Source organism: Hirundo rustica, chromosome 2 (assembly GCF_015227805.2).
Source record: "Hirundo rustica isolate bHirRus1 chromosome 2, bHirRus1.pri.v3, whole genome shotgun sequence".
Lineage (NCBI taxonomy): Eukaryota > Metazoa > Chordata > Aves > Passeriformes > Hirundinidae > Hirundo > Hirundo rustica.
In genome coordinates, this window is record NC_053451.1 from 47,081,462 (window position 1) to 47,094,323 (window position 12,862).

A 12,862-nucleotide genomic window follows, 5' to 3' on the forward strand; every position below is an offset into this window, starting at 1 on the left:
TATTGCTGTCTACAGACACCAGAGTTCTGATCAACTTGTCACAAACCCTCAAAGACTCTTCCAGGTGCCTTTCCAGATACTTCCCACAAGTAGCCACATTCTGACTGGAAAGAGGGAGGTACTCAAGAATAATCTTCAAAGCAAGTCAGGACGCAAGAAAAGCTGCTTACCCAAATCATCCCCACCTTTAGTTTTACATAGTCCTTTAGAGCACAACCAACCAACTCAAAGACAGCAGAGAACAAGAACTCAATGTTTTAATCTCCAGCAAGAGGAGAGAATAAACAACAAAAGAAAAGAAATGAATGCTGACTAGCACCATCCAAACTAACATAACTTTATTGATTGACAAAGAGAAAGGATCTTGTTATTTCCACTCATTTACGGGCCTGATTCATCAAAGCTTCTTGCTACCCAAGCAATGCCCATCATAATGAGTCTAACAAATTAGGAGTGCTTGCAATGTTTATATTTTCATAGCTGGCATGGTTCTTAAGAAGAGGCACTTACAGGTGCAGTTTCCATCTATTCAAAAAGTAACTTACAGAAGCACTATAAAAGTGCAGTCTCAAAGTATGTTCTTGAAGTAGACAAGTGACAAATCAGGATATCCATGAGTCACAGCAAGACCCTTCCAGGCCAGCAACATCTTGATAAATGAACAGAGCTGCAGTGGCAGGCAAAACTTTTATGATCACATGCCAACAGCCACCAGTTTGTAACTCATTCATAGTACATCAGAAATAAGATGAAGAGGGTAGGAAAAAAATTAAGGAAGTTCTGCTTTTCTACGGTATCAGCTGGAGCTTTTTGTTCTAAATAACATTTTTTTTATAAGAAGAGTTTTCTCATTACCTTGAATTTCACATATTAGAGGAAAACTTACCTGGAAAACTCCAGCACATTAAGAATTTCAAAGGTTTTCTCTTTCCCCAGCTACAAAAGGAAACAAAAGAAACCGTGTACTATTATAAGTACAATTTACATTGTATTCTTACACGTGCAAACCCGCGAGCTGATCAGGTGTCTTTGTCTCACATCCCAGCGCAAATAAATGTGACAATGGCTCCCTCCGCTGGTTAAAGCACACAGAGCCCCATTTAATGAACTGTTTTCAATATCCTGAATTGTAGCATCCTTCATTTACTACTGCTACACCATTACAAGGAGTTAATACCCTTTTTGATTAGGCATGCTCTGAAAGCTAAGCTGCATATTTAGTTCTCAACAGCCACCAGCTAAGAGACATATTGCAGGTTGTAGGCATTTTTCCAAGTTAAAATAAGCATACCCTCCAGATTTAGTATTACAATAACCTTTGACTGACCTTCCTTAGTATTTCTTTTATTTGAATTCACAAAAATAATAATTATCTTTTTTGTGAAAAAAAAAAAAAAAAAAAAAAAAAAAAGTTAACTGAGGAAAAATTTCTGTTATCACCAGCAACTCTGCTGGGGCTGAGCAAAACAACTTGAAGCAGGAGAAAGTTTTTAAAACACCTGCCATTTCTGTTGTACAATGCACAGAGGGAGAAATAGGACTGACCAGAGTCATAGAACTCCAGTGGTGTTCGTGGCATGCAGTTAAAGAGCTGCAGTAAGATCTAATTGCAGTATAGACATGACCAACACACATAGCAACTCAGCAACATCCCCAAGATTAAAAAGCACCTCCAAACCATTTTCTGCATGCTGCCACTGACATTGACAATCAGGAGAGATAGGAACCTCTGGGAGTGACAGCTTTTATTGCTGGTTAGAGATTAACAATGCCCCCAGATTTGTGTTATGAGTGTACAACTAGGCCAGGTAGGCCTGGCTGCTTCTGCAGAGGAGAGAAGCATTTAGATGGCTGTAGATGACACTGCTCATCTCAAGCTCTCTCCCTTTAACTATGAAGCAGTTTGACAATTTTTTAAAAGTTTGTGACAAGTCCTAGAAGATATGTTTCAAGTGCTTAGATTGGCAGTGGACCAAGACATTTGAATGGGAATGTACCTGAGAGAAAGAACAACAAAAAAATCATTATTCTTAATAAGCACCCTACTAGCTGCATCTGTGTAAATCTGGAGCCACTTGAGCTTAGACTGCAACTTTGAGACTGAATGTGGCCCCACGAGTCTGAGGCTGCTTGTGTCAACAGCAATCCATTAACTATGAAGATCTTACTCAGCAGAAATAAATTAAACATTTAGAACAGCAACCATTGAACAAAATAGTCAGAAAACCTCCGAGACATATGAATTTTCTTCTAATGTGAGCGTTCCTATCTGTGCCTCCTGGACAAGGGAAATATTTTTCAGGCACAACTGCTGTTGTGTTCCCATGTAAGTTTGTAACTTCCCATCGCCCACGCCACATAGAGGAGCTAATCTTCAAATAGATTAAGACAACTTTTCTCAGTGTACATAAGCCCTTTGAATGTAGGATCCTAAAGGCCCTGGAAAAGGGCCCTCACAAGGACCAGAAAAGACACCTTTATGCTCTGCATGAGCTTGGCAGCCTGTGCCATGCACATCCACCACTTACCGCATCAATGATAACAGAATGGGGAGTCCGTCCTGTGAAGACATAACCAAGTTTTTTTGCTCCTTTCACTAACGCTCCTTCATCTGCCAAAACAAACAAACAAACCAAAATGCTTGAATTTAATCTGGTATGTTAAAGAAGCCTCTAAAACCCATTCTTAAATATGGCAGATTGCCAGAACAGAATCCTCTTTCTCGTGTACTCCCATCCATAGGGATGTTAGAGTAGTTCTGGACACCCTTCCACAATAACATTCAACATTTTAGTCCTACAAAGGCCATGCAATATCAACAACACAAATGTGGTACTCAATCTGTATAAAATATCCTGTAACTACTGAAGCATTGAACTCTGTTCTTGTGGAGATGCCATACTTTCCCACATGAAAAAGAGGAAAAACCTGCTCTAAAAGCAAGATTAAAGCTCTGTTACTTGAAATTCCTACAATGTGCATTTAATCCATTTTCTATTGTGAAGGTACTATGGTCAAGTACTACAGAAATGTTTTCTGGAGACACTACAGGGCAGTGTTATTAAGAGCTCAAATAACAGAGCTGCAATCAGAGCCAACACCTGTACCTCCCGTAGGCAATTACAGAGCCTCCTTAGGGAGCAAGTGTGGCACAACTGCCATATGGATGGATTTAGTACCTAATTCAAGCAACCCTCATGACTCTACAGCTCCCTTAGTCTCCTCACAGGTCACCACACTCACCAGGACTTCCTCACATGAGCTATTCATCCTACTTTTCAGACACTCTATTAAGACATAAATAAGAAATGATGCTGCTTCATCATGCAATACATCACTACAGCAATTCTAGAAAGATCTTCACTAATAGATATAAACACAATGGCGAGCAACATTCCCCAACCTGGCCCCACCTAGCCCTGTCTGTGCTAACTGAAAGGAGTAAAAAAAAAGGGTGAAGGGCAGGCCTGAATACCGACAAGACTCTGGAAGTTTTGGTTGTATCATGTGTCAGCACTTGATAGCTTCCTATCTTGCTCTAAGCAGATACTAGATCAAGAAAGACAGCTTGTAATCATGATGATAAAGTAACTGCTCATGCAGAAACAAATCATTACTTCCTACACGCTCAAAGTCTTTTACTTTCACCCTACAGAAAGAGTAGATGGTCTCATGAGCACAGAAGGGATCCTAAGCCCAGTCTATCTCTAAAGAAACATCATAGACTATGTGGTTTTTGTAGGAAATATTCCAAAACACTGTGTACTGATTGGAGAAGATACCAAAGCTACAGTTAGCACTGGGGGGTACATTTTGCTTTCAAAATCAATGATCTTTGAAATTACCCAGAAGTTTATGGACTTTCCTTCCATCTATCTCTACTCCTTCAACTCATTCCCTTCCCTCCCAAAAAAGAAAGCAACAACCAACCTGGAGAGGAAGCCTGGTAGATTATTGTATTTCCTTGTCTCTCAGGAACAACAGTATGACACACGGCCAGCAGCGTGAGGAACTCCTGTATATGTACGGCTGTGGGCTAGACAGGACAGCAGAAGAATGAGGTCTAGCATCTCTTATATGCCACAGACAAAAAAACCCCAAAGCATATTCTGTTCTCTATTTATAGCAGTTGTTTTGACCTCAGAACATCAAGAGAGCACAGTTCAGGGCCAGTGTTGATGAACTACAGAGCTATTACTGATGAAGACCCCATTTAAGTTGCAGAGAACTGAGAGTCCCACCTCTCACCCATAAAAGCATTACTTCTTTAGCAACCCAAGCTTCATATAGGCAAAGACATCTGCCACAAGCTGATGACAATCTAGCAAGAGGAAATAATACTAATGGTAGCTTCCGACACATTGACAATAACCACACCACAATTAAACTTGCTGCAACTTCATCTTTAGTGATGAACACCCAGAGCTGAGAGCAGCTGAACAGCCAGGAGAAGGCAACATCATGTGTCCTTCCAAAGGAATACAGCACCCAGCCAAGCATAAAATTAATCAATGGTCCCTACATATTCAGCATCTAGAGAACATTCAACATAAACCTCTGTTCCAAAGTGCTTAAACAGACACCAGGTCTGCAACTCAGCAAAGCTGGCACTTAAATCACAGGTCTCTAATCAGCCAACTGTAGCAACTGCAACCTTCAGTGATGTGAAATCAAGGCCCTCATCCCACTCTTCCCTCCTTTCCATCCCTGCTTCTGGCATAAGATTTATAGTCTCACAGCAGTCAGGAAGAGCATCTAGATGCCCAGCTCACAACCTGGTCTACTAACTTCATCCACAATTCACACAGATCTTCAAGACACTTGGCTGAAACAGCTGAAGTGAACACATGGTTCTCCTTCACCAGCTCTGCTATATCCATAACATCCACAGGTGGTAGCATCAGTGTCTTGCATCGCAGCAGCCATTTGCTCAATGACTCAGACACAAACTTAGTAGTTCTACCTTTGCAGAAAGCCCTACTTGACTTTGCAAACTGTCCAAGAACTTTTGCAGATAAAAAAAATCATCTAGGTTCCAAAGCTCTCATTAGCACAGCACATGCACTAGCACTATGAAGGTTTAATTAGTAGGAAGTAAACTACCATGAAAGCCACAAAACCATGTCAGCTGGCAAACACTGTGACAATGTGTGTAAACAAAGTAAGCACATCAGAAAGTAGTATAAAAGAAGACTGAAGATTCAAACCCCATGTTTTTGTTTTACTTCATGTACTTCGCCATAAATATTTTCAAAGTGGCTGTTCCACACAGGACCCTCACCTTTGCATACTGAAAATTCAGAATTGTATGGTCACATGCCACTAAAATAACAAGAGTTGTTGCTTATGAAATACTAGGGTGCAAAAGCTGTGCCCAGGAAAATGAACATATATTTACACACTACTATCTGACTAAGTCCACAGCAAATTACAGTCAAGAGGTTACTGCTGTTCCATGATTTCTAGTCAAAGCAATGAAAGATTTATCTCCATGACAAAAGGCACAGCCTGCCAGATCCTCATTTCAACATCTGTGGCTGCAGACCTTTGATGCCCATCTTACACTTTTATCACCTAGTCCCCTAACAAGCTTTTATACTATGTGTTCTATCAGCTGGAAACAACCTGTCTCCAGTAGTGACATGGATTTTAATCCTTCCTAAGTATGTATTTATGTTTTCAAGCCAGCAACATAATTTGCTGCTGTCTTGGTATTTTCACAGCCCACAATGTATTACAGGGCAATCTTCCAAATCTGTTGCAACAGACCACCAGAGGCCCAGCTTATCACAACAGCTCCTCCACACAGCTGTCATTTGTTTCCTTTCTATATTGTTCCAGCACTGACAATATTTGTTGCACAGACATGAATCAGGGTAGAGCATTCAAATTCCTGCTTTGGACCTGTGAACAGAAAATCTGTTAATGGCTTCTGTGGCAAAAATATCCCCTCCAATATGCTGAGCTGAATCCCAGCACAGGACAGAAGTCCCACAGCTTAACTGATTCTGCTTTATTACTTATTTTCCTCTCTCAAGTCTCTGACATCTCAGTAGTCTATTTCTTTCTGATGGTCTCTGAGGGACATTTCTTGCCTGTTCATGTCTTAAGGTCAGACTTATTTCTTCCTGATCCATTTTTTAGTTGTCTACCTATCTGTAGCTGGAGCAAAGTTTGCATATTTTAATCTCTTATGCATCAGTCCACACGTAGTTCCTATTTTAAGTGCCTTCCTCCCTCATTTTTCTCCCTTGTTGTGCCAACAATTCTGGGTGAAAATCATACTTCCTCCCTTGTTTGGTTTTGTTGGTTTTTTGGGGTTTTTTTTTCCACCAAAAATCCATGAAAAACTAGTGTAAAAACATCTACACAAGCAATATACTCCAGTGGGTGAATTACTTTGTTTGCTGCCCCTACCAGCTGAGAATCAGAAACACATTGCAGTCGTCTCCGACTTCTGGAAGCAGTTTCTGGATTGTTACCTACAAAGCTCTATCCTCAGTGACAGCAAATCTAGTAGGCACAGCACTATCCAATATCAAGTAGACCACTGGTCAAAAAGCAAGTTTTCTTCATGGTTCCTATATTTAGAGGAAAAAACCACTGAGATAAGCCTCAGTCTTTTGGGGAGCAAACTGCACTGTGCAGAGCTTCATATCTGCACATGCCTCACACGTCCTTACCTGGACTTTTGACTCTCAAGACAAACTATTTTTCTCAACTGTTAAGAGTTTGATAAAATTACAAGGAATTTGCATGTGAAGTTAAAGATGTCTTTCACCTTTCCTTTCATTGTAGCAGTATCAGATCAGTGCCCCCTTTCCCAGTATTTTCAGGTGAGTAGGACTGACAGCTTTTGGAGCAAATGTCCTAGAAATGGCCAGTGGGATATTAAAGCACAATCTAACAATCTGAGCTTGCTACTTTGCATGTACGCAGCACATTCTGCCAAGGAAAACTGTGAAGATGCTTATGTACTTATTTACCAAGGAGAATTACCACTCACCACCTTAAAAAGATATGAACTTCCTATCATTTAGTTTACTAAAGTATCTGGAGAGCAGTGTGAGGATCTAGCCATGTTGGACACCTCCAGAATAGTGAAGCTGGCAGGACTGGAGGAGACCAAGACATTTCAGGCACAGACTGAGAGAAGACATTAACCAGCTTTTGAATATCGAGAGAGTTAAATGCAAGTTTATCTTGTCCAAAACCAATGAGATAGGACCTATAATTAAAGATACTGCCTTGTACTTGAACAAAAGTACTGAAGACCCACGCACAATAAGAACAAAAGCAGATAAAAGAAAAGTATATCGCACCAAGCTCTAACAATTTAATTGTGAGCTATAAAATGATGTGTTTGGACAGTTTTCCAGCAATCTGAACTAGAGCCTCCCATAGGCTTTCAGCACCTGAACATGTTTTTTCTCCCAACTGTATTTCAAATCCCAGTTAGCCGTGATATGTTTTTCTGGTTCTTCTTTCCTATGGAACTAAGAATCAGCTGATGATAGCTGTCATTTCAACAAAGCCTGATGGGATAATAGCCTCACTTCCCACACACTACACAAGAATAAGCAGACGTGTTGGTGAGGTCTCAACAAACACCTTCAGTGTGGTAAAGGCTCAGTGTGAGCACAACAGCTGTCTGTTCTGCCCAGCCAGCTGCTAAAGTACTCATCACACATACTCACTGAACCAATTCAGGCATCTGCAGCTATGTTTGCTGCTTCTTGGCCAAGAGATAATTTGGGGGCCACAGAAGATAGTTCATATGCAAATTGAAATTCACAGACAAAGTTCAGAGAGAATTCTGGGAGATACAAAGTCTAGGATGAGACCCAAGTCTGTTAGTTCCTTCACTTCTTGACCTCCTTCCCTGCTCTGCTATCACACGTGTAAAACATAACCCCACATCAAATAGGCTTGCATCTCTGTGCCGAGCTCATTCACAGGACATATGCAACTAGCAAGTACCAAGATAAAGACCATCTAAGCATATTTACCAAACATTCCTCCTTAGAAAACAATGGCTCTTTTCTTAACTCTTTTCTTCTTAGTAAGAAAAGAGTTTATGCAATTTTCTCTATAGAAACAAGACAGCATCATACACTTGGTACAGCTGCACAGTTTGTCCAACAGAAGCCGATACAAAGAAAAAGCAGAGGCAGACAAAGCTAGGTACTTTCTTCCACATTAAAATACCAAGAGCAGCCAAGAGAATCCTCCACAGGTTTTCAAGACAAGTTATTTTTTCACTGGAACAATTCCTACAGGACAATAATTCTTCAACTGCTGCTCAAAAGTTGACTTGGCTATAAGTCAGCCCTTACACAGCAGTGGCCCAGAAGAGCTATGAAATTTAGAGGTGAGGCAGGATGCTAAAAATCTTCCTAGCAGATGGAAGACAGTCTCATGGGTACAAGTACATATTTTTTTATTTTCAACCTGGAAAGAAAATTACTTGGCACTAAGACAGTTCTGAACTAACACTTGTGACTGAACTGAAAAAAAAAGGATTAAAACCTCCAAGACCAGAGCAATGAACATTTAATGAGAGGTTGTAAGAGATCACACTTACAGCTTCAGCTGCAAAAGGGCAAGTGTTTGGAGGGAATTAATTGCCTGACTACAGCACCATCTAACTTCACTAGGTAGCTTATGCTAGAACACCAGCTTTTCACCACAGTTCGCTAAATGAGTAGAAAATAGGCAGACATCTGCAAATGGCATCTAGAGCTATCAGCTGTAAACATTAAGACAATACAGATTTTTAGATAGAAAGAAGCATTTTATGCATTTCAGCAGCTGAGCTAATGCAAAAAAGCTAGAAAGACCCTTCCCTCTACCACTGTCCTGGAATTCAGCCCTCCTCTCACCCATAGCCTGAAAAATACACCCAAACACGCTCAGCAAACTGTCACAAGCACTCCTTGCATTCCCATGCCTTGTGCTCATCACCTCCTCCCAGAGGGTGGCACCCATTCCTCCAGTACAGTCAGGCTCTGAAAAGTATCTTTGGACTACACAGGGTACTTCTCATTAGCCAGTAATTTCCCCACTGATTAATTGAGGGCTGAGTTCACACAATACATTCAGCCCAAAGTCAGCTGTGCAATGACATCAGTATTTGTCTGTTTAAGTGACCAGCAAAACCAAAACCGGATTAAAAAAAGGGTTCAGCATAGAAGACTTCTGAGCTGTCTAGATGAAATGACACTTAAGGAAGCTACCAAAATCCCTTCTTTGCCTGCTACAACAGCATGTATTTCTTCTATCCCCCAAAGCAGAAACTACTCATAGATCAAATAATTAGGCAGACCCAAAATAAGGGGCCATCTTAAGGCTAGGTGAGAAATTCCATCTCACAGCTCATTTGAGATACACCCCTTCTGCTGAGTCCATTAAAATATACCAAAGCATACCTAAAGCAGCAGCAGCCAGAAAGAGGTCAGAGACATTTTATCTGCAGTCTACACCTAAACCAGAATGAATACCTGGAATCAGCAACTGCCATAAGCCATAACTCTAGCCATAAATGAGCAAACAGGACACAAAGGAACAGGAGACAATGCACAAATCTTGGCTGCAAGTCATGTCCAGTGGGAAATGCTTCCAGTGTACATGATTACAAGAGCCACACAGGAAACCAGGGCACTGTCCTGAGAGGGTCACCTTGCTGGAGATTAGAGCACAGGAGGCACCTCTAGGTTCCATCACCCTGCAGAATACATAGTGCCACACCAAGTAATTATTCCCTTGTGGCCTCCACATCATGCTGCAGCTCTCAAGCACTGCACAGCAGAACAGAAAGCAAACCTTTCCTGCTCACAAACTGTATATCGCAACTATGTTTTAGATGCTCGTGCTAAACTTGACCAGCCCAGTTACAGAAGCGACACTGTCTAAGGAGAGCAATCAGCTGATGGAGTTTGTGCTTGCCAAGGCTCAGACCCCATACTGTGAGACAGCCTGCAGAGAACAAGGGTCATGCTTTTTGACAAGTGAATTAATTGTCTGGTGCCCACTCAGACACTTCATAGCCACATGATTTCCAAATAAACAATGAACCGACGCTGTAAAGACTGGGTCCCTTTAGGACTCAACAGCTAGGCTAAGACTACTAATCATTAAGGCTCATGCCAAGCTTGAATTTGCAATTAATTCCCTTTTCTTACATCCTTTACATAATTAGAATTTCAAACACTTGCAACACCTAAAACAAGGCTCATTCCAGAACCACCTTGTAATGCTACAGATTACAGTTAAAAATGGTATAGATGTTCTAATACTCCACGTTTTCCTTTTAAAGAATTTTAATTTCTATCATAACTTGTTACAAAGCATTATCTTCCATATACAACAGAATATATGAAGCTGCCTTATAGGTAGCTAGAACCCATATCAATACCATTGCTTCTTTAATTCAATTGTAAGAATTCAATTTAATTCAAGTGGGTAGAAAGGCGTTGGAAGGAACTATTTTGATTCCAATTTATCCCCTCTGTGCTTGCATGACACACTCACAGAGGAGACTTAACCACACAAATAGATTTGTTCAGCATTCAATCCCAGACAAGCCTAGAATAGGGCATTTAAGAGGCGTGATATTCAAAGAGCAGACTTACATGATCATTTTCAATGTTTTGCAGCAGTCTTGGGTCATCAAATTCACACGATTCACTGGTGGAAGGAGGTAGCTGGCTGCAGAGCAAAACAAGCATATTCAAACAACTGGCAACATTGCCAATCTCAGTACTTCATCTATTTTCTTGGGAAGCAAATTTAAAAAGCAAAGTAAGACTCCAGTGTCCTTGAAAGCATTGTGAAAAGATCATATGAGTAATGCAGCAAGTACTGAAAATGAACACCAGCAAGAAACCCAAAGTGGTTATGGCTGACAGTGTACTTCAGAAGATTTAAATGTCAGTGCAGCTCCTGGGACAGATGTAGCAACAGCAGTTTTAAGCCTATTTAAGATAAATAGATTTCAGGGTGGCTTGCTCATAAAATAGATCGAAGCTCAATATCTCTAAGTTGCTGCCCTAGTCAGAGCATTCTGCTTCAAGCTGATCCCTGGAGGATTTTAAGTCTGTGCACTTCAAGGAAGTACCTAGAAAAAACTTTAAAACTTCCACAGAACTGAATAGAAAAGAAAGGTACAAGGAAAGAAAATATGGTAATGAAAGAAACAGCAATATATTGGAAGAGGGATCCATAGAAATTACATCTCAGTAGAAGAAATATATCATTTTATCACCTTCCTAAAACACGATCATAAAAATGAGCTGGACCAGTGGAGAAGTCCAGCTTAGCTCATCACCAAGAGCTTTTCTAACAGCATTCAGTGTTTACCTGTTTCTTGGGTGGGAATTGACCTCTTCCCTATATTTGCCATTTAAATCCATGTCAGCCCTCCCCATCGCTTCCCCTCCTTCCCAATAATCGCAACATGCTTCACTGACACCTGTGTAACACCTCTGGGTCTTCACTCATTTCTGTGGAATGGGACAGTCCCATCACCTCCACTCATTAAAGTCCCAAATAAAAAGGAGCAGGATTCTCTGGACATGATAGGTCTACATATAAAGCTCTCTCCAAGTTTAATTACTAAAACATAGCATTTTAATAAAGAAGTCCCTTTTCTTCTTATTGTCAGGCCTGAACTTAGCGATTGCAAAGAGTAACATTCAATCTCTAGCTAGGGGTAAGGTTCCTGTAAAGTAGGTTAATTTTAGCTTTTAACTTGACTGTCTGCAATTATAAATAAGCACTGCATTATCATCCCAACCACCCCAGCCACTGCCTATTCCTCACCCGCTTCACATATGAAATCTCTATGCAGAAGAGTAGATCCATCACCACCCACCAGCTCTGCATTAGGCTCCCACTGGAAGACCATTTTACTCAAACACATTCCTCCCTTGGGTTTCTTCCAGTCCCAAATTGGAAGGCAGTCTTTATATCGAGTGTACCCATTCTGCTATACAGAACACAAGCATCTTGGAATGTACTTACCTGAAGTCTTCTGATGAACGCTCCCTTTCCAACTCAGGAAAGTGACTGAGGAGTAGAAAAAGGAAAAAAGAACATTTATTCCACTTTAGTAACAACAAAAAAAATAGGTAGAAGGCGAAGATCAATGAGTCATCCCACAAAAACATATGCTGGAACCATGGGTTCAGCTGTTCATACATTTGAATCAAATTTGCTGCCTTTTGAGATACCTAATTTAGCTAACATGAAATTCAAAGGTTAACTTGCACCAAGATCTTAAGACTACCCATTTAACATGAAGCAAATACAAAGATTTAGATGACTCAAAGGGATCCTTTTGATAGAACAGAATAAAACCAGTAAGCAGGTATCTCCCTTGTGCAAGGAATATTAAGCTCTCTATCTACAATTACACTTTAACAAAATTCTGGTTCTTCTCAAGTCACAGAAATATGACTGATAATTGCTACCCTTGGGCTGCAACTTCTTCCCTCTTGAAAGGCCAGAGCTTATTCGGCACTACTGGTTTTGCTTAAATCATGAACAGGTAAGTTAGGAAAGCAAGCTTCTTTGCTTCACGTGAAATACTCCCCGGGTTTGATTTTCATCATTTGTGCTGCAGGACAGGAAAATCAAAGCTATTAATTGAGACCACAATATATGCTAGAATATAAACTGAAGAACAGAATGTTCTAATCCTTTTCCAATATAAAATTTTGTACCAGTAGTAAGCCCTCATTAAGCTACAGATTTTTGAAAAAGTCATACCTACCCATACGTCACTCCAGCAATACTGCATTTCTTAAAGTTCATGATATTGCATGTTAGAGTACCTGTTTTATCAGAAAACAGGTATTTTACC

The 12,862-nt window shown here is 40.5% G+C and overlaps 1 protein-coding gene across 7 annotated transcripts in view; it reads right to left on the reverse strand.

Moving 5' to 3' along the window:
* The window catches only part of ATP8A2 (ATPase phospholipid transporting 8A2), a 315,186-nt gene that overhangs the window by 234,107 nt on the left and 68,217 nt on the right, over window positions 1–12,862 (reverse strand). For all 7 annotated transcript variants that reach the window (XM_040057228.1, XM_040057232.2, XM_040057229.2 and 4 more), the window contains 6 exons: window positions 12,773–12,861; window positions 12,022–12,066; window positions 10,632–10,707; window positions 3,931–4,036; window positions 2,529–2,611; window positions 887–936 (listed from right to left, as the gene is read on the reverse strand). In XM_040057228.1, the coding sequence (XP_039913162.1) occupies window positions 887–936; window positions 2,529–2,611; window positions 3,931–4,036; window positions 10,632–10,707; window positions 12,022–12,066; window positions 12,773–12,861 (449 nt within the window). The remainder of the gene's footprint in view (window positions 1–886; window positions 937–2,528; window positions 2,612–3,930; window positions 4,037–10,631; window positions 10,708–12,021; window positions 12,067–12,772; window position 12,862) is intronic.